The following is a 23,116-nucleotide window of genomic DNA, read 5'->3' on the forward strand; positions in this document are numbered from 1 at the left end:
TACTTTATACGATCTAATGTCTGTTACAAATATTTGCACAAAGCTAAGCTTTTTCATATACTATTTTTAATGATCACTGGGTATTTAGACAAAAAAAAAAATTCGAAATTTGTAACAAGCCGCAAGACTTAACTAAGCCCAGACTATGAGTAAGTATCAGGCTGAGGCGAAGGCTGAGATTGAGACTGAGACTGAGACTGAGACCGGAGAGTGTCTCCGTCTGTCTGGGATTATTCATATATCATGCGAGTTGATTGCAGTCGAATATGGTAACAGGCCCACATTAAAGTTCGAGCAACTGGCGTGCAAAAGAAGCACACGCACCAGTGTGCACAGTGGTACACTACTTGGACAGCACTGCATAACAATTAAAAGATTTTTACCAAGTTCAATTGAATTTATGCCGTGTCTTATGTAAATTATATTTTTAGACTTCAACGTATACTAATTTTATCTCGGAATGTTCTGAATAACTTATGACATGCTAAATAAAATAATTTTTAAAAAAGATTGATTCAATTTCTTCTCGTTGCAAATTTGTTTGGGATTAATGTTTAAAGTGCTTGATTTATTTTAATAAAAAAGTTACTTTGTTAACCTTTTTAAACCAAATTGGCTGCTTATTTTATATTATTGAATACAGGCAGCACTGCGCCTTTCATCGATTTCGGTTGTTTCATCCTTTATTAGCGTTGCCACCTATTTTTGCACTGTATAAACATAAACTGACACAACACACAGCGCTTAGTTGGCTGCGTCTGAATAGCAGCCAGCTTTTTGTCAACTGTAGTCCTGATAATATGTGAAAATGAAAATCAGGTTGTCAATTGGTAAAGTTGCCTTCGACTTTTTGACACATGAACTTGTCATGTGAAATATTGATTTCGTATTTGAGATTAGTGCTTAAAGCAGTTCAGCAGTCATAAGATTTTGTCTTGAATTAAATCTCTGCATTTTGAGAAACTTAAAGAGCTTGTTCTCCTAAATAAACTGAAACTGAAATCGTTGTCGAATATTTGGTAACGATGTCTGCCGATGAACTGATGTTATCTGATGAAGTTCGACAGCGAATTCTTGATTTCACGAAAAGAATGGAGAGAACAGGTGAGTCTTCCGCTCTCCCGTAGAGTAATCGCCAAAATCCACAATCATTTGCCCTTAGGTAGCGACGACTACAACAAGGAGCCGCAGGAAGAGATGTCACAAGGAGAGATGGCACCGGTGCTGACCACAGATCAGCATGATCTAATGGCTGCCGTTAACATTGAGGTGGACATGAATATAGTGCCAGAGCAGGCCAGCGCTTCCGATGACAGCAACGAGATGCGGCACCCAGTAGGACTCGATGAGGAGCAACCAACACGTCGTGGCAATTTGCCACCGCAAGCTGTGAAGATCCTCAAGAGCTGGCTCTACGAGCATCGCTACAATGCCTATCCCAGCGAGATGGAGAAGCAGCTGCTGGCCAACAAGGGCGACATATTGGTTCAGCAGGTGAACAACTGGTTCATCAATGCTCGGCGCCGCATTCTGCCCGGCATGATTCGGCGCGATGGCAACAATCCGTCCCATTTCACCATCTCGCGTCGTGCCAAGAAGTCAATGCCCAACTATGGCATCAAAATGAACAGCTCTGCAAATCGCAACAACAATTGCCGCCAATCTGATGTCCCAGTGCCCAGGTCAAGCGAGGTTGGCCAGGAGCATGTTGATAAAAATTGCATCAATTTCATTTAGGCCTTGTTTGATATTTAATTTTATCCAGTTTATCCAAACAATATCCATTTATTGATCCAAGATGCATCAAAATGTGCTTTATCTTTTGTTAATAAAATATTCAAATAATAAATTAACAAAGTAATGCCCGCTAAGATGATATTTAGCATGCTTTTTCCACACAATTTTTAATTATATTATTTTTAATAATACAAATGAATTTTCGGAGAAAAAAACTGTTTTTATTGAGCTAAGCATTTTTTTTTCTTCTAAATATACAGTTTTACAAAAAAGTGTACATAAATATACACAATAAATAAGAAGTATTTCTCAAATAATATATAATATAATAATGTCATAATTTAAATTTTATATTAACTATTTTTGTTTAATTTATTTTAAATGTTTGTAAATATTCCTACAACGTTTAAGCTGGAAATATGAAACATTGTTGCAGATTAAATTAAAGCCAATGCCAATGAGCTTGGTGCCACTGTGCAATTGCCTGTTACTTACAACTGGTCATTAAACAACGTTTAAACAAACGTTTCGTTACGCCCCTCTCTGTCTCGCATGTGCTGTGGATTGGGGGCGGCATGGAGGAAGGGAGAGAAGGAGGGAAGGAGATAGAGAGGCCGAGGGAGGGGCACATAATGTCGTAGCAAATGCTATAGGCAAGATTACTGAGATTATTTGTTGTTATTTAGCTCGTTTCTGTTCCTGTCTCTCTCAGTCTGCGACTATCTATGTATCTGATTCGGTTAAAGTTTTGATTTCCTCGTATGCAAATTCGGTGGCAATTATATATATTATAATGCTGTTGTTATCAGCACGTTATAAAGCAATATAAAAGACCCAATTAGAACTCTTGACACCCAGCAATATGGGGAGGGGGCAGTGGGGTTACTTTGAGCTGCAATTTGGTCGCATTACAAAGTATTTCGTAATAATTTAATAACAATTTTCGTACGATCGGACCAATCAGTATGTTGTATACTTGCATGTTGTTGCTGTTATTGAGTTGGAAATTGAATTTAATTAAAGTTGATTATTATGACAAAATGATTAATAAAGCCAATTTGAAACGCCCACTTGGGCCAGGCCAAGCAAAAGGCCTAGATAAACTGCATACAACGAGCTGTCTATCTATGTATAGTATGTCAGCAAATACTTACACTGATAAAAAGGTTTTGGTTTTCGACACTTTTTTAGATTTTGCGACAATATTCATAATTTTATACATATCCTATAAAAATGGCTTTGAGAAAAAGTTTTAATTTTGCTTCAAAAATAAAAGTTAATAACCTTTTGTATAACAAATACGTCGAGTACAATAAAATCTTAAAATTATAGAAAGCGTGTTGTTATTTCTTTTTGTGTTTTTTGAATTGTATGAATTTATCTTTAAAAGTTGTTTCATTTTAAAAACAAAATATAAGAGATGAATATTTAAAATTGTACAATAGCGTTTTATTTGTATCAGTGTATATGTAAGTACGAGCACATACAGTCAGCGACCACAAGCAGCGGCCAAGTGTCGTTGTTAATGATTATTGAAGCTGGCGACATGTCTGCCTGCTAAATTGTTGCTAATATCGTGCCATAATTCAATGCAAGCGCCTCATAAACAAACAACTTTGTTAACGACGCAACTTGAGGACTGAGGAGCACAATGGGCAAAGACTGGGGAGGGGACAGAGGTGTGGAGAGGCTTGCTATCAGTTGCAAGTGTTGAAGTCATAAATCTACATAATGATCGTGCGTGTGTGTGTGTGTGTGTAAGTGTTGGCCCAAAGTGCGTGTGGGTTGTTAACACAAAACGGGCAATTCAGCAAAACAACTGCATTCATTTTATGCCATTAACTTGGCCTTTCACCTGTTTGAAAGGTGCAAAAAACACAGACAATTACTGTGATTTAAGAATGGCTAACAATAGGTCTAAGACAAAACCAAAACAGTGAGTGGTAAGTTGGTTGCATCTACTTATAAACATACAATTCCCTCTTTAAACTCAACTCTTGACTATGAGTATATTCTCTACTATTTATATTGCAAACATTTATTTCAGTTAACTTGACTAGACCTCAATTTATGAGGAGCAATTATAACATGTAAAATCTAATTTGTATATCAATTGTATTTTTATGTTACAGGTAAAATATAAAGAAAGGATTATATCTATGATGCAGTTTCAACATTGAAACAATATTCTTTGACACATCTTTTGCCAATCTACACGAGACAGTAAATAATATTATAAGTACATATATCAGTGGAAGCTCAATTCACTTGTAAGTGATTCAGATATTCAATTTCAGCTAAAGTGGTAAAAATAGAATAGAAGAAAATAATCTTAATTACTTAAGATCTTCCCTTTAAAATATCATCAATTCCATTTACTTATATTATTTGTCATCTGATATTAACAATAGACAGACTGCAAAATAGTATGGATTAAAGAAAACGAAAATGGATTAAAAAAGAATCATTGGAGCGTTACAGAATTTTATTTAAAAAAGAAAAACAATTTATTTTAAACTGTACAGAAAACTCTCTAAGTAGAAACATTTGGTTATCGGGTAGTTTGTATTTACGAAAAGTTGTAGTATCTGAAGTCTTGTATTTTTTTGTAGAGGAAAGAGGATTCAAAGCATACATGTTCTCGTAAAAAAAAAACAGGAACAGGAATTCGCAAAGTCTTTCGCAAATTTAAATATTAAATATTAAAATTTTACAGTTAAGCCAGACTTCAACTTTTGATTGAAGTAAACAAATTTTTTTAAGGGCAAGTACTTAACGAATATTACTTTTAATAAGGATTTCAGAAGTTTAGCCACATGTGTATTTTATGACGGCATTTTAGTCAAAAGAAATTAATGGTGTGATTCATTGCCAGTTTCAGGCCAAAACGTTCACTTATCGCATTTAATTGCAGTTATAATTTGTCTGAGCTACAATAAAAGCTTATGTTGAGATTTTCTTCTTGGTTACCCCTGTTTTCCTCCTCCATAACCATCTCTATCTCAGTCTCCGTCTGCTGCCAAGTTGATTAGCAATAATAACACTATGAATGACTTTAAAATGCCATAAAAGACGTTAACATAGATGCCGGCTCGTGGGACACATCAACTCTAATGACAATCCCTCTTCCCTCCGCATCTCCCCCTCTCTCTGTACCCATACGGGGGCGAGACCGTCGGCAGCTGGAGAATGTCCAAGACGACCACATTTGGGCAGACACTTGGCACCCAACGCCAAAACTGGTCAAGAAGCGTGTTAACTGGAATAAATTTGAGCTATTCAATGGATTAGCTTTGTGCAACGTGCAACCTGTAACGTGCAACGTGCAACGTGCAACGTGCCACGAGAAACAGGATGCGATCAATGACAGCATCAAGAAGCGATTGAGGTGTAATTATCTTTTATATGGATCGTTAGAATGCCAAAGCTCTGACTGCACAATATGCGAATACTTGGAATTGCAATTAATTGCACAGGAAACGCATAAATTGAGTCAAAAAGAACAGATACAGATACAAATGCAGTAGCAGTAGCAGTAGCAGTTTCAGTTGCAGTAACAGATACAGATACAGATATCGAGAACAAACAGTTGCAATTTGTAATTTTGCAATTGAGCGCAAAATGTTGTCGCTATATTGAGCCAAATACTTGTCCAGACAGTCATGCTTAGAATCAATCAAACTGTGCCCGAACCTATGACAAATGTATTGCAAAACCAGATACAGATATGTAGGGAGATATAGATACATTTACAGCAGGAGAAACAGATACAAATAAGTTAGTAAGCAAACAGTCATAGAATCAATCAATACAGATACAGATGGAGATATAAATACAGAATTAGATTGATTTACAGATGATATATCAATCAGTCTTCAAATTATTCAATCCACCACAAACTTTTTGCAACAACAAATAGAGATAAAGATGGGAATATAGATACAGATACAGATAAAGTTACACTTACAATTGCAGATACATTTTCAAACATACATTACCTGAGAGTCATACTTGGAATCATTCAAACTAATACAAATTTATTGTAACAAGCAATACAGATTCAGATGTAGATTTAGATACAGATAAAGATTCAATTATAGATGGCGATACATTTACAAATATATTAAGAATCAATCAGACAATGACAAATTTATTGCCATAACAGACACAGATACAGACTTCGTTAGAGATATAATTGCAGATAAGCATGCATTTAGAAATAGAGATACAAATACATTTGCAGCAACAGTGGCAGATAAAACAGAGGCCGAACTGATCTTATCAAAGTGACATGTGACACCGACAATGTGATCGACCACCTGAATCGATGGGACCACCACGTGTGGCTGCCACATCAAGCTGAGTGCAATCGATTGCCATCGCCACGACATGGCGACATCGACATGGACACGACACATGGCTCAAACGACTAAGTTGGCAGGAACTTGGCCAATTGCCAAGAATCGCGGGGCGAGTCCAAAACTGACAACAGCATTTGAATTAGAAGTCACTGACAGCTGAAACATAAACAATTATGAATGAAAAGTGATCGACTTTCAGATACCCTGTGTACTAGCATGATTGCATAGAATAGCATATTATACTCTCTCTCTCTCTCTCTCTCTCTCTCTTCAGCGATGGATACATTATATTATAATTCATTTGGCAGATACATCTCAAAGATACAAGTGTTTGAAAATTTCGTTGAATTTTTCCTTTTGCATTTTTGCAATTTCAATAAACAATTTCCTCATTTGCTTTGATCAAAAATAAATTAAATAATGTTAACATAATTGTAATCTCAAATTGTTTTGGCCCAAAGCAAAATGTGTGCCACGCCCTGAAAAAAGCAACGATCCAAATGAGCAGATAAATTTGTAGGTAATATGAGCAAAATTGTGGCATACGTTGTCGAACGAGACGGGCTGATAGCGAGTGAAAGAGACACACACACACACACACACATTATGTTGCATCATTGACAAATTGTGTAGCATAGTTCGATCGATGATTGTTTTTGCAATTTGAGGAGCAAATCAAACAATTGCATAAGACCAACAAATTGCTCCACAGAGAATGCCAAATGTGGAGCATAAATTTAAAAGCATACAATGCGTATACGCAATTACCAATCCATATCTAATCGATATGCAAAACTGTAAAAGTCAAAGCCACAAATTCTTCAAGACAGCATATATGTATGTACAAGTAAGTAATAAGTAATAATTGTAAATAGATCAGTAGATCACCTGTTTATGTCAATTTATAAGTTAATAAGTAAGAAGTAAGCATTAATAAATAATAGAAATTATAAATTATAAAGATCATCCACCATTTTAACCCATGCATAACAATTTAGTTTAATTGTAAAAAGTTGCAGATCTGGGGAAAATAGGTGTATATTAAAATTAAATGAAAACAAAATACAATATACTCCTTTAGGACGACTGTTAATTTGCCCAGTTATAATTTAATCTTAAATTAATTGCAAATTAATGACAATTTACAAAAGGGTTGTCATCGATGAGTTTTAGAATTCAGCTATTTTAAAGCTATATTATAAAGCTATATAATGCAACAGGCATTCGTGGGCCTAAATAAATATTAATAATTTTTTCGGTGTCGACGGCAACCCGCTGAGTGTTACCATTGATTGGCTGACACGCACTTGATCGGAATCGGAGTCGGAGTCGAAATCCGAGTCGAAGTCGGAGTTGAAGTTGGAATTGGAATTGAAGTCGGGCTAACCTTGGGTGTGTGTGTGTGTGTGAAACCCGTTATGGCCGGATAGGCATTATCTTTGTGCATATTTTCCAAGCCGTGCCTACGGTCATAATTGGGTTTTAATTGATACAGAAAAGCGACAAATAAAAAACTGAAAACTGAAAGCCAAAATACAAGATACGAAAAATGAAAAGCCAACATGCAAATTCTAGTAAAAGGGAAGTAATTAATATTTTTGTTGTATGCTTCGAGTGTTTGCCTGGCCTGTATAACGGAATTTACAAGCCAGCTTGTGTGTGTACACATTTGATATGCAGCATATATGTACACACATATATCATATCGAATTACCGACGGCCTTAACAACACAATTACGACTTGTTTCGATTGGCGGCCAAAAAGCCAAGCGGCCAATTCAATTGGCCTAATGAGTGCAACGAATCTGACAGTACAACCGCAAAAATGTATATGAATGTGTGTGTGTGTGTGTATTCATATCAATAGAGTTGAGAGCTTGTTTGCAAAGCAATCCATAATGCAGCTAATCGAAGCGATTGTCAATTCAAATTCAACGTGGAGTTCCAATTTAATGAAAGGGCCGCCGGCAGCGACATTGTCAACATTCATGGATACTATTCACAGGTCATTTAAATATTTATATTATTTATCAATATAGATACAACTGTATCTACATCTGTGTATGCTGCTGCTGCCTTTGTGCAACCACAAATCACAGAGTCACGCCCATTAAATTTACATAAATATGACCATAAAAAACAAACTAAAACTACATAAACAAATGGTATCTACGGTCGGACAACCCTGTCATGCTCGAAAACGATCTATTCGTAATACAAAGTGCAACGATTATGCAAATATGCAAAATACATACTCTTTCCGTCCAGGTACTCTTCAAATTGATCGCAACACAAGATATAAATAATTATAATATATAATATTGAATAATCAAAATGAATATATTTTAAATTTGTAATGTTTATATTTATACCTCCTGCATCTTGCAGGCAATGGACTCCAATCTACTCTTTTGGGTACATAATATTGCAATTCATCAGCTGGCAATTAGCATAGAGACATAAAGCTATAGCCAACGACTGACTAAATGGAGTCATTTTGGGCTTTGCGCTCGACAAATGCTTAACGCTTTTTGGCCATTGTCAACACCCCTTTTTGTTCCCAAACCCTAAATGTCTTGACAGTACTTGACTCTGGCCATGCCCACTGCATTTCAGAATTGGGCGAGCATTTATGTTTATGTGTGTGTGTAGTGTGTTCACATTTGTCTTGGCCAAGCAAAAATGCTAAAGTTCGTTTCTTAAGTCTTTCGTTTTATCGGCGTCAAATTGCGCAAATGGGCAAAACAGAAACTTTTACTTTTATTTAGCGGTTCGTGCAGCAGCAACAACAACTGCAATGCTCATGCTCATACAACATATACTATATCAAAATATTAACAACGACAACAACCACAACGACGACAACAACAAGTAAATATCTCTGGCCTGGGGATAATTGTTTGCTATCTAAAATATTTTGCTGTGTTACCAAATTTTTTTGTTGAATTTTCTTAGATTTGCTTTAGGTAACTAATAAAGTGCAACAACAGCCGTGGCATGTAGCAACATTTTCGGGTGGGTGGGTGTTGTTGTTGTTGTTGTTGTTTTTCGTTGTTGTTGTTGTTGCAGTTGCAATGCAATTGTTGATTAACGTTAATTGAGGGCCCCCGTTGTGGCCAAATTGGAGGCAAGAGACAAGCCAAAGGCGTTGCAAGTAGACCACAGCGTAGAAGGGGTGTGGCATTAGAATGTGGCTGAGAGAAAGCCAAAAGCAGCTTGTGCCAAGCCAACAGGGCTTGAAAAATGTAAAAGAAGTACAAAAATCAAATGCTCGTAAAAATAAAGACGCAAATTGGTGCCAAGGTTGCCGCGAGACACAGTCAAAGCCATAATTAGATCAACAGTCATAATTTTTATAGTTGTAATTGTTGTTACCGCTGCTGCGGCTCGTTACAGTAGGGCGCCAGCAACAACGACAACCACAACAACAACAACAACAACAGCAACCACCAAAATAGCCGCCTTAAAATTTGAAGCAATAACGAAAGAAAAAAAAATCACTTTAATTTGAGCGCATTTCATTTTGTCAAGTCGCTTGGCCCGTTGGCTTTTTATTGTTTGTTGCCGCTGTTATTGCTGTTATTTTTGTTGCTGCAGTTGTTGTTGTTGTTGTTGTCTTAAAAAAAAACAAACAGATACAACTAGCGGCAACAATGGGGGGCACGTTTTGTAGGGCGGCCAACGCTTTGCTTCACTTCTAGCCGCAAATTCGTAGCCAATTTAAATGTCATTGCGCCATTTTGATTTCGATTTCATTTGCTTTCCCGCATTTAATTCGAAATTGAATCGAAAATACAAAAATCGAGCACTCAACCGACAACAACAACAGCAACAATAAACTAAATACAAATCTTATCAATCGCCATCAATTTATCTATAAACAAGAGCGTTACAAAGTCCGTCAAATTGGAGTGGAGCCAAAGCTTCAGGCTGGCCGACCGACTCCCCGACCGACCGAGGGCAGGTACAGGAGGTCAGACGCGGTTCACGAAAGGCGTCAACTGGCCACTCACAAAGCGATTGCAGATCGGGTTGTCAGATAAGTCTCAAATTTGAAAGTGAAAGCATCGCTAAGTTCTCAAAACGGGGCAAGTTTAAGTTGCAATTAAATAACCTTTGACCCTGTTCAAATATGAATCAATTCCCCTTGCTAGCTTTACATTACATTCTATTATAAATTCTAAACAAAATTAATATTGTCTTATTTAACCAAGAAGATTTCTTTATTTTTCTTTTCTACATTCGCAATCTCTTTTTTTTTTACTTATTTTTTCTTTTCTTTTCTTTTTTGTGCCCCTTTCCCAGTTTCTTATAGTTTTCGACTTTCTTGTTTGCTTAGCCCCATGACTTTCAACTCTTTCACCTTTCTTCCATGGTTACTTTAGTGTTAAATGAGTGCAATATATTTATAGTTTTTTCCCATTGCTCTTTAACTTTGTTTTTTTTTATATTAACTTTACTTTACACTTTACTGATCAATCCAATCAACTCGATCGCATTATTCCTCGAATTTGGATATTATATAAAGCTGCAATTACAAAATGCATCCTCCATGATCACTTTACTGATTGTTTCAATTGTTTTGATACAACATGGTTACACCTTTTTTAATTTAGGATTTTATTAAATTTTTAAATTTTTAAAATTTTACTTTTTAATAATAATGGTAAATAAATAAATGGTATCTATATCATTCATGCTCCCAGATGATATAGATACCATTTATTTATGCATTTTTATAATATTTACACATTTTTATTCATTTATTTAAATTTTTTTTGTTAACATTATTTCATCAACTTTCGTTCTATATTTTTTGACACCCCTACAACTTTTATGCTTTCTTTTTGTATTGTATTGCATTGCATTCTACATATCTTATTAATGTCCTCCATGGTCACTTTACTGATATTGACATGCTCTGTAATCGACTGGCTTACAAAACACAATTTATTTATCTGCTTTTCTCGTCCTCCATGGTCACTTTACATTTTTAAGAAGTACACCAAATGAAACTATAACAAGTTGCAGTTTGGTAAAACATTTGCCACTGATTACATTTTTGTTGTTCCTTAATCAGCGACTTGTACTTTGGCCAAAAGCGCGCAACTCTTTCAGCACTCACGCACTTGAAGCCAACTTGTTAACTTGGTCAATGGCCATCAGCAGCTGGCAACTGGCAACTGGCTACTGGCGGGCAAGTTGGCAAGTTGGTAAGTTGGCAAGAAGAACCAACAGCAAATAGAGCGTGTCCATGCCAGACGCTTGACCAACTGTATCTGCAATTTGAAAGTGCCGCACATGAATCAATGCAACAATACAACAATGCAACAATGAATCAATGATTCAATGAGTCAATGGTTCGCTTCGTTTCGGTCATTTGAGACACACGCTGATCGGCTCGATTACATGCCACCAAAAATGTGGCAAGTGCCACAAGTGTTCTTGAGAATTATCGCATTGGGAATTCACTCATCGCATTCCTTGACGATGGTTGCCAGTGGTTGCTGCTGGTTGTTGGTGGTTGTTGGTGGTTGTTGGTGGTTGCCTGTGGTGCGGCAACATGCATATACATATGTGGCACGAGGTCTTGACATTGTACCTTGAGCAGTGTCATGTGTTGCTCTTGTTTATTAACTTTATTGTTTTTTTTCTAATATTATTGTTTCAGTTGCCTGTTTCAATTGCTGTTGTCATCGGCAAATGTAAATGAAAAGCTGCCACAGCAAATCAAATCTAATTGTTTGCAATCTATATATCTACATGTATGTGTGCATGTATGTGCATGTATGAGCATGTCAAGGCATGGCCAGGCAACAACGACAACCTCCACACCCAGTGGGCGTTGCACATAGACACAAATGTTGCTGCTGCTGCTGCTGTTGCTCCACTTTTGTTCGCTGTGTTGACTCATCGAGGCCGGGAGAAGGTTTTCGGGTACTCAAACTCATATTTGAAATATCCATAGTACAACAATTTCCTAACAAAGTAAAAAAAATACTATTGATAAACCATATGTGATGCGCTTGAGTGGCTGTTGCTCTTTTTGTTGTTGTTGTTGTTGCGGGTGTTGCAACATCGACAACATTCTTAACAAGGCTCATTTGCTGTGAGCTGTAAGTTGCCACACATCTATGAGTCTATGAGTACACTCAACACTTGCCTAGTTTTAAATTTAAGTATTACGAGTGCAATCGGAAATCAAATTAAGATGCCGCCCTCTAAGCTTCCCCATATAAGATCAATCTCGCATCTCATTGTCATCCATTGAGAAGTCTCTTGAAATGTTAATCGTCAACTGCAATTGCATTCGGCGCCTTTGAACGGGCCGCCCACAACAACAACTCAGATACTGAGCAACTGAGAGAGCTCAAAGCGAACCAGGGCCGAAACCATATAGGGGATTACGAATACCGTCTATAGAGAGATTTGCATGCAAAATTGTCGTTCACATTTGCATTTGAGAAACTTTTAAACAGTTGCACTCGTGTTTATCTTAAAGGGATTCGCCAAGTTTAAGAAAACATTGTTCATCTCCATTTATAATAATGAAGCACAGCATTGATAACATTCAAAATTAAATATATTAAAATTATTTATCTGTTTAACATTTGCATGTCATGACTCTAATAATAATCTACAAAACTAAGAAATTATTTCAGATTATGATCGAAGAATTCTATTGAACTAGCTCAAGCGAGTTAAGAAAGTATATTAAATATGCGGTTAAAATAAGTTTCTGGACTGTTTAAATGGTTTTAAATGTATAACCCTATTAGAAATGTCATCAACTTTGATTAAGAGCGAAAGAAATCTGGTTTAGAAATTTTTTACTGAGTTCTTATTCTCCAATAGCTTTTTATGATTTTTAGGTACTGCTTGTAATAAAAAATGTTTTTAAATAAACATAAAAATGATCGTATAAAATTAAACAAAATGCTGATCAGATAGTGTTAAATATGTTAACCTGTCCAAAATGCAGTCAGCTTTGATTAACAGCAAAAGAAAGCAGGTTTAGAAAAGTTGTTTGAACTCTTATCTCTTACAGAAATGGTTCACAAACATATCTTATCTAGATTTTTAGACACGTTGCAGAATGTTAATGGGTGATTAAACACTTGATGTCACTTTTAAGCAGCGATTCGGAAATCACTGGAAACTGATTCTAAAACTATTCACATCTATTTTGAATGACTGTAGATTGAATGTAGTTTGTAAATTGATAAATTCATAAATAAATAAAAATATATTGTAGATTAATAAAATCGTAATTAAAAATTAAGACATAGAAAAAGAATGATATTATGAGTTTGATAGTGAATACTTAATGCTAGTTATATGAAATGAAAGTGTGAGTAGGTTGAATATCAAATGAAAGAGTAGAATTGCGCAAAGTGATAGATTTATGTGTACATATATCATTTCTTCAATCTACTTGCATATATTACTCATACGCCAAGTGGTTCGGCCAGATCAATTTGTTTTCCGAACTAATTAACAACATTTCTTCGTGAAGGTCTCTAAAGTTCGACAATTTCTCAAGCCATCATTTTGTATACCCTTTCAAGATCAGCTCGCATCGCGTTGCAAGGCAATTGTTGTGGTTGCCTAATCAACTGCCAGCTTTAAAGTTATTATAGTAGTTGTTGCTGCTGCTGCTGTATTGGGTTGCATGCCGCAATCTGTGGCTCTTGTGGTTGCTCTTTTTCTGGTACTTTGTCATCGCGGTGGCATTTGTGTAAAGTCAACAGCAGCAATAGCATAGGAGTATTCGTAGAAGTACTCACACTCAAATGTATTCACAGTCATACTCACACTCATATGTGGGCGTCTGACAGTCCAAGTTATTCGAGTCCAAGTGGACGACAGGCGACTGCGATGCATTTCATGGCACGTCTCATGTCTCATGTTTCATGCCTCATGCCGCATGCCCCATGCCTTAGTACATCTCACATCTAATATCTAATGTCTAATGTCTCATGTCTCTTGTATCTTGTCTTATGTCTTATGTCTCTTGTCTAATGTTTGCGGCTCGTCATTTGCCATTTTTCACACTGGTAGCTGGCAGAAGGCGAACGCAAAGTACAAAAATAAACATTTTCTTATTGCCATTGGCAAAACTCGTATAATTACAAGAAGCTGTCACCGGCCAAAAGCCAACAGCAGCACAAACAACAACAAAAACAGCAACAATAACAGAAGTCCACAAAAAGTGCTTACAAATTTGCCAAACAATGCAGATCGCTGGGCACGAAGTCGCCAAACGTCGCATTGATGGAACTTTTTCTTTTGTCGGTTGCAAGTACCCGTTGCACCATCCCTCCACTCCTCGTTGGAGATACGAAATTCGATGGCCTGGCCAGCGTGGCAATTATAGTCTCGACTCGTGCCACGCGTCCCCGTTTACAAGACCAACAAATTATGTGCACTTTGCGGTCAGAGTTTTTTTGTCTCTCAGTTGCAGCATAATGTCATCTGAGATGTGGAAATATAAAATATAAATAAAAATATAAATATATAAATATAAATATTTTATCTCCCAAAAATCTTTTACTAAATATCATTAAAAAATACAAACTGTTAAGAGAACATCTTTATGTTACATTGTTTAAAATAATATAGCCTAATACCAATATTTTGTTGTTTAACTTAATGAGCTGTTTATCTTTTTTGTGTTTACTAATTTCAGAGGTGCTTAACTTTTTAAGAGTAAAATCACTTTTGACACTTGAGATAGACATATTTTTATAGAGTATATACATTTTTCTAAAATTTCTTAACAGTCAGTGTAGTGAGGTTTAACTGTAGCCCAATGGATACTTTACTTATGGGTCGTACTTTTATAGACGGACATATTCAACAGATATGACAAAGAGAAAAAGGCAACTGCGAAATGGGGCAACTGTGAGATTGTTGCTGCAGCGACACTGTTACAGTTACAGTTACAGTTACAGTTACATTTACATTTACAGCTATATAGTAACAGTTAAGCCTTAAGACTGGCGATTTTTCGTTTGTTTTATTTTATTTTATTTTATTTTTGTTTTTTCTCTTTATATTTCTTTTTGTTTATTTTTGTGGTTTTTGGCAGCAGGTTCACAACGAACGCGGCATGCGCTGCACTTGAGATTGGGTAAATGGTCTGTAACTGGTGTCTAGTAACTGTGCAACTGTGCAACATGCCACTTGGAGCTGCCAAAAACCCAAGTTGTCCATGTGCCGCACGCAGCTGAGAGCAGCGCAATGGAAACGAGAGCAAAAGTAGTAACTGTCGTTGTTGCTTTCGGACTCCCATTTGTTCATGTCGTTTTTGTTGTTGTTGTTGCTGCTGTTGTTGTTGCTGGTGGTTGTTGCTGGTGGTTGTTGTTGTGGTTTTTGTTTTCTTAGCAGTTTAGCGCCCGTTGTCGTGTCCCCAGTGCCAGTGTCCACGTACCAACATTGGCCTAATGTTGCACATTGTGTGCTGATCTTGTTTATTATGCAAGAAAGCTGCCAAAGTAAGCCAACGACAACAACGACAACAACAGCAACAGCAACAACAACAGTCACAGCAAAGCAACAAATAAGCTAAACATATAACAAAAGTTATTTAGAGTAAATCCAAATTATTTATACACTTTCCAGAAGCAAAATGGGATCGAACTTAAGGAAGTATCAGCAACAGTTTTAGAAATGTTCTTTGTTAAGTTCACTGAAGACCAAGCTATCTTATCTTATAGTATATATACATACATATCAAGTGTGTTTCACAAATATTCAGAGATTTTAATGAGAAATAATTTTAATTTAATTAATTAATTTTTCTGACATATTTTCGGAGTCACAAAAATCGGTTGCCATAAATTTATTTTGAAATTTAAAAAAAAAATTTAATCATCGGTATATTTTATTAAGTTAATAATTTTATTTCAAATGTATTATGCTATATGTCTTTATAATTAATTTTAAAATTAATTTAATTTAACTTGAAAATAATTAGATCGTTAATTGGCTTAAGAAACACCTTAAATTATTACAGATTTGTAGAACATGCCTGTATGAGTAAATTGCCAATTTGATTGCTGGAAATGCCCGAAATTCACTTTCACATCTCATGTCGCACATGGCACATACAAATGTCTAATTTCAGTTACTTTTAATATGCATATGACAAAATACCTCTTCAATTGTGGTCGTTATTGTTGTTGTCCACAGTGTTTCACTTCATTGGGTGCACAGCAAAATAAAAGCAGTATAAAAAATAGCAACAAAAAAGCGCACACCACCAAAAAATTCACATTTAACCACAAATGAAAGGCAACGCGTGCCAAGTGTCTTCGTACGGTATTTCGATCGATCGTTTAAAAGAACCGCCAATCGCGAATCCGCACAAAACCATAAAAAGCTAGGCGCCAACACTCTGGGCAACACGGCTACAGAGCTACAGCTACTGTCTATTGTCTACAGTCTACAGTCTACTGTCTTCTGTCTACTGTGCACTGTCTACTGTCTACAGCTACTGGACTGCCAGCAGACAACTGTTCAGTCAGCTGTTAGCTGCTGGCTGCATTGCCTTCCACATTGAAACGAAACGAAATCGAACCGAAGTCGAAACGAAATGGCAGCGAAGCGAAACACGCTGCAGTCGACGATCGTCGAAAAGTGGGCGGTATGTTGAGGTCGGGTCGCGTGTAGGCCTAATGCAATTTGGAACAAACTGGAATTGGACTGCATACTAGTTCATTCTGCGCTGCGACAACGATAATATGGAATTGGGTCGGGTCAAAAGGTAGCACATTTTGCTTATTACCATAAACTCATTTTTATTTATTTTATTTTTTTTGGCAACCGTTAAGCCTTACATGAGACAACAGTTAAATTGATCAGCTGAATTATTGGTAACTTCAGTTGTCTCAAAATTCTCGAAATTCTTTTGAAACCATAAAGATACATTTATGAGGCGGTCTTAAGGTGGTCATATTATTGTTGTTGTATGTAATACTAAATGTTGCAATATCAAGTGATTTGAAACAACATTTGCCTTTAGTAGAATATGTATGTACTATATGTATATGTTAATATGATGATCATTGTGTTAATACGTTGAGCACCTCTGCATTGTTTATACAGTTATGTCTTAAAACGTATTTCAATCTTACCAAAACTTGTTGAAGTCGGTGTAAAATAAAATGATGCCAATAAAAATAACAATATATTAACGTTTTTATTGCATAACAAGACTTTAAGAATTAATAAAATTTTTGCGTATTTTAAAGTATATTTTAAACCTACACAAAACTGCTCAATTTAATTAATTAATTTATAATATGAATAAAATTACATAAAAGCTATTAAATTATTATTTTTATATAATTTCACCATATATTCAAATAATATTTGTTAATTAGTTTTAATTGATTTCAAATTAAATAAAATAACCATTCGAAATTTTAATCGCTTGTACGAACTTTGATCTAAATTTAAACTCTTTTTTAGGAAACCCTTTAGAATTTAGATAAGACTACTGCCAACTTGAGCGTTTTTTATCCTTAACAAACTAATTAATTATTTGCAAGTTTATCTGCATACTCCACCTAGAAGACGGCTCATTAAATTTTACTTTATTTAATCAAACAAACCTTAAAAAAATACATCATATGTGAATTGTATTTTGATTTGCTTAAAGAATGAAACGCATTTAATCTGAGAAAGATCTTATCGCGGCGTCTAAGCAAATTCTTTGCTTATGTTTAAGACTCGAGTTCTTAGCCCAACCTTGATTCAATGCCACAAAAATGCTTGGTGGAATCATACCAAACACTTTAGCAATGCCCAAGCAAGAATTCAATGCACTTCCTGCCCAAAGCTGGCTTCTTTATAAGTGAATACATTTGTTTGGGGCAAGGTCAGCGACAAGTTGACAGACCAAGTCGCCAGTGGCCAATGAGCATCAATGGCCAACACCAACACCAACGCCAACACCGCCTCATGGGGATCGCCTTGATTGTTGCGGTTCAGTGCAACTGGCTCGGAAGTATTTTTCTTTTGTTTCAACCAACTAAGGTTCTTCCCCCTCTGTCGGCGGCGGTGGGAAAGAGAGGGGAGCTGCTGTGCAGCGTTGCAGAAAAACAAACCACTTGGGACACATTTATCTAGACTGGCCCCAGGTGTAACATGAATTAGTAGCTCAATCAATAGGATAGTCGAAGAATTTGGCTAGTTTGTGGTTTGGGTTTATAAACGAGTACGAGTATGATTATTTTTAGATAAGAATTAATCAGCTTACCTCAGACAGTGGCTGGAATTCGGGATGGCGTAGCTCAGTGAAAACAGGTTGCGATCAATTATTTTTTACCAATACCGAAAACAACAAACAAACTGCGATATTCGATCTGCGATCTGCGAACAACAAAGCACTTCAGCACTCAACACACACAGCACACAGCAAATATTCTTTCTTTCGTTCTTTTTTTTTTTTTTTTTTGATAAAATTCGCAAAGTTCGAATTATTCGATTTGCATTATATATCTATTGTATTTCATAATTCATGACGGGGTGCGGTTTCAACAAAATAAAAAATCAAAAAAAAGTTTTATTTTAATAAATACATCAAAAAAATATTCAAAACAAATGTTTGCAATATGCACAATCAAAAAACGAATAGAAGATGAAAAGATTGCACAAGACAGTTGAGAAAAAGTTGTCATAGACAAGAAATTAACAACAAATTAGCACTTGACCATTAATTAAACAAATAACTGTTGATGGCATTTAACTCAATTCATTTGGCCAAATGCTACACGACCATTAAACAAATTTTCAAATTAGCATTTTGCATTTCGTATAGCAAATTCACTCGTTTTTTTTTGTTTTTGGCTACCGGTCAAATGGATTTATTTACTTTCTGTAAATCTCTTTTTTCAATTTTTTTATGTTGAACAGATTCTTCAATTCACTTCACTCAAGTTCAGCGATTCGCTTCGATGCGGTGCGATGCGAATTGCACTTGGCGCGCGATATTCTTCGATATATTTTTTTTCAAATATCTTCAATATGATCAATTTGTCAGTTTGTCAGCTTGTAAGCACTTCAGTGCGAGTTCACGTCAGCTCTGGCCAAATGCGCAACACCGACTAACGCGAACGTCGCCCATGTGATAAAGCCAAAGCTCTAAAGCAACTGGCTGTGGAACGATTGCATGCGACTTAAGCCGCGATCACACCAGTTCCAACTTTGCTGTGGGGAAAACATTTCCAATTTTTAGACAAAAACAGCAAGAAATAATTTAAGTTACACCTTATTTTAAGATATATATGTTTAAAATGTAATATTAATTTTTGATCAATATCTAATTTGCTATAATAGTCATTACTCAAACTCTTTTTAAAAAAAACTTAGACTAGTGACACAACTATAGTTAAATAATATTTAAGGCGAATTTTTTAAATTTAAACTTAATTCAGTATGAATAAATTATTTATTTAATTATAAATAAAATATAACTAAGAATATACCAAACATATATGGTAATATAGAAGATTTTGAAGCTTCTAATGAAGCTCCCCCCAATATAAATTAGTTTTTGTTTTGACGCTACTATGTAGTTGTATTTCTATAAAATAAAGGACGAATTTAATATGGGAAAGTGTGACTGTCATACATTCTTCACCCAGTAGTGTCTTTGATCATACTGAATCTCAGCAACTGAATGTAGTCTGATCAAAACAATTCCCTTACCCCACGCAACAAGTGGAAACGAAACGAATGTGAAACGATTAGTACGCTTACTTTATTGCATTGCTGGGTAAACGGGATAGAAGAAGGAGCCGTTCGTGGGGAGGCGGGGATGAGGGAGTTGGCGAGGTGGTAGATATATCTAAAATATGCTAATGATAAAAATTCAACATTTAAACATTTAGTAGACTCTTTTGGCTGTGACTTCTACTTATAGTCTTGTAGTTTTGCGACTGCAAGTGGGCGAAAGGACTCACAAATTGGCAACAACTTGGCCAACAGTTGCGCACAATTTATGCAAATCTCAATGTGTGGGCTGATCGTTGTAGTTCTCACAATATTTCAACAACACTTTGTCTGCCCAACTGTATTTCAAAGTGAGTTTTTTTTTTTTTTGCGAATACCTAAGTACATCTTACATATCTGCTATATTACGTACATAAATTCAATATTTATACCCTATAGTCACTACAAAATAAGTTACTGAAAAAGTATTATAATTACATATGTATATTCAAAATTATTTCATAGGCAACAAGTGACATTTCGATGTCGCCATATTCGTGTGTATTAACGAACCGATTTCAGAGATGATAAGAGCTAGAAGCACCAAAAATTTTATTCAGACTAAATTAGCAGCTATCACATTTCATTAGCAACAACAAAAACAAGATAAGAAAGTAATATGAAAATACACAGGTCAAATTTATATAAAATTCGGACTAAATTAACCTCGTACGCGCTGTAGAGACTACATAAAAAATGAAGCCATTCAAAAATTTTAATTGAAATTCAAATGGAAACTGGCCAAACTAGTACAAAAAACTCTCAAGCATTCAGGATATTCCATGATTCTTTAGTGCTCTGCTGTAAATGCACTTATCTCAAAAAGCTTACAAATTCGCAGGGCTTTTTTAATATATAACGGCTCACATGATAATCGGGCACTCTTATAAAAATTTTCACTTATTAAAGTTTGAGCAGTTCATACATTTTTAATAGGTCAGATTAAAAGATTTATTAAAAAAATTAATATTGTATTATTCCAATAGAGTCTTGACGCAGAATTTGAAAAAAAAAAAAAAACGAAAAGAAAAGAAAAGGATTCATACTTCAGTATTTTACCATATTCAACTCTTAAAACTATTTACATAACTCATAAATTGACCAACTTCATTTTTTATTCTATAGTCATGATAGTTGTTTCAGAATTTTTTATAGTTTGAGATTAATATGTGCAGGCTATTCCATTTTACCTATTTTCCTAACGAACCAAAACTTCAGCATGTAAATCCCTTCAATAAGAACTTGGTATTCAAGGTTTAACTTTGAAGTTGGATTTCGATAACTTACCTATCGGATGGCTGTAAAATAAAAGTGCGCAGACGGAAGTCGCAGCAATCAAACAATAAACAACAATAATAATCGAAACAATTAAACAAAGGCATACTGTAAAACATAACTAAGTATAAAAGCAACAATAACAACAATAACGAAATTGATGAATATGACGGCAACGATTGTGAGTCGATCTAAATCTGACGTTTGGCATGGGCCAAGGAATAGTTGAAAAGGGGCTGTTGAGGGGTCAGCTGGGAGGGGCATATTGGGTGCGGCACCGACGCAAAATCTAACGGCACAATTACGATTATACATAGGCATCAATATACATGCAATAAATATATATGATATATATACACGTATGTATGTAACTACATACATATGTAGGTATTATAAGACTAGTGTTTGCATTTGTGCTTTTTTTTCCGCCACATTCTCCAAGGACAAACAACATTTTAGTGAGCGCCGCCGCCGGCTAACGGCAAAAGGCAGTCCGAAGTTAACTTAAGATTGATCTACAAAGCTCAGCTCTGGTCTCGGGTCTCAGGTCTCGGGTCTCCGGTCTCAAGTCTCTAGTCTCAGGTCTAGTTGAGTTTTTCGCATTCGCGTTGCCAACTTTCCTTTTTGTGTATGTGGTAAATATGCATGTCTGTGTGAATATGTGTGTGTGTGTGTGCTCACAAAGTGTGCGGGCGCACATTAAAACAATAACAATAATAAAAACAACAACATGAACAATTGCAGCAGCAACAACAACAACAACAACTAAAACAGAAACAGAAAACTAAAAACTAAAAAAAAACCTCAACACAGGCAATGCCAATGAGGGCACCACATTAAAAAGGTGTGGCAACGCGGCTACGTTCTGCCTGCTATATGTGCAGCAACAACAACAACAACATCAGCAGCAGCAGCAACAACAACAACTGCACCATACGCCAACATAGCTGTTAAATTTAAAGTTACAGTTACAAATTCAAAAACCCGCCAGCACCAGACCACCAAAAAAAAAAAATATATATATAAAAAAAATAATAATAATAAAATGGCATAAACAAAAATTTGTGTTGGCTTTTCAGCAACTTGAAACAGAACTTCAATACACACACACGTTACAAGAACAAAAGCACCGAACTGGCCAATACACTTGCCAGACAACACATATAAACGCATTTACATACATATAGGTGTGAAAATGGTGTACATTTGAAGTGCATGGGACTTTGCAGTCGTTAAAAAAACACTATTTTTAATTCTTTAAATTAGTTTTCAAACTAAACAGGTTTGATTGTTTGGTCATATTAACAGTTTATACGGTATTACATTAAATAAGTTAAACAAATTTCAAAACAGTTAAAAATATAATTAATAATAGTTAATAGTCATGTCAGTTTTTTTGTAAGGAATAAATTAAATGTATTCAACGATAGTAGAGTCCTTAAGGTGTCGAGATTATTTGTAAAACAATCAAGAAATAATCAGTAGCATTAAAAAAAAAATATTTTTTTTTTGGATTTTTCTGTCATCCTTCTAAAAATCATCCTTAAATAAAAAAACTGAAATACGAAATAAAAACTTTTAAAAGTTCAAAAGCAATTTCCGCCTCCACTTGGAAATGATTAAATATTTCAAATAATGTATATTCATTAATTTCAAAATAAACTATCAGGGGAAAAATACATATTTCAGCTAATCATTGGATCTCGTTATTTTCTTATATCCTTATTTCAAACTCAGACAGATTCTTGATGACAACCTTGATGAGGGTGTCATCCGAAAATTTTGATTAATGAGTTAATTCTTTAAATTAAATGCTATAAGTAGGTATTTCATCAGCTTGAAATTTCTAAAAATTATGTTTAAATAGTTTGAGCTTATTTTAATTTGATTTAAATTCTAAAAGACAATAAAACATTTGGATTTATGATTGACCAAAATTATTGATTTTAGAAATCTGTATTTTT

At 35.3% G+C, this 23,116-nt stretch overlaps 2 protein-coding genes across 2 annotated transcripts in view; one reads left to right on the plus strand and one right to left on the minus strand.

The window, feature by feature from the left end:
* LOC117787821 (atrophin-1) overlaps nucleotides 1-18,547 on the minus strand; it is a 44,216-nt gene extending 25,669 nt beyond the window's left edge. The window contains exon 1 of the mRNA XM_034626444.1: nucleotides 18,364-18,547. The gene's annotated coding sequence lies outside the window, so the exon portion shown is untranslated. The remainder of the gene's footprint in view (nucleotides 1-18,363) is intronic.
* On the plus strand, nucleotides 888-1,803 carry LOC117784870 (homeobox protein AKR-like). The gene is made up of 2 exons (XM_034622725.1): nucleotides 888-1,104; nucleotides 1,163-1,803. The coding sequence occupies exons 1-2, from the start codon at nucleotides 1,026-1,028 to the stop codon at nucleotides 1,735-1,737; spliced, it is 654 nt and encodes a 217-aa protein (XP_034478616.1). The 5' UTR covers nucleotides 888-1,025; the 3' UTR covers nucleotides 1,738-1,803.
* Nucleotides 18,548-23,116: the final 4,569 nt, after the last annotated feature.

The sequence above is a fragment of the Drosophila innubila genome, chromosome X (genome assembly GCF_004354385.1).
Source record: "Drosophila innubila isolate TH190305 chromosome X, UK_Dinn_1.0, whole genome shotgun sequence".
NCBI lineage: Eukaryota > Metazoa > Arthropoda > Insecta > Diptera > Drosophilidae > Drosophila > Drosophila innubila.

Coding starts and splice junctions, on each gene's coding strand:
- LOC117784870 (XM_034622725.1), top strand. CDS start 1,026: ATGTCTGCCGATGAACTGATGTTATCTGATGAAGTTCGACAGCGAATT. Junction 1,105..1,162: donor GAAAAGAATGGAGAGAACAG/GTGAGTCTTCCG, acceptor ATTTGCCCTTAG/GTAGCGACGACTACAACAAG.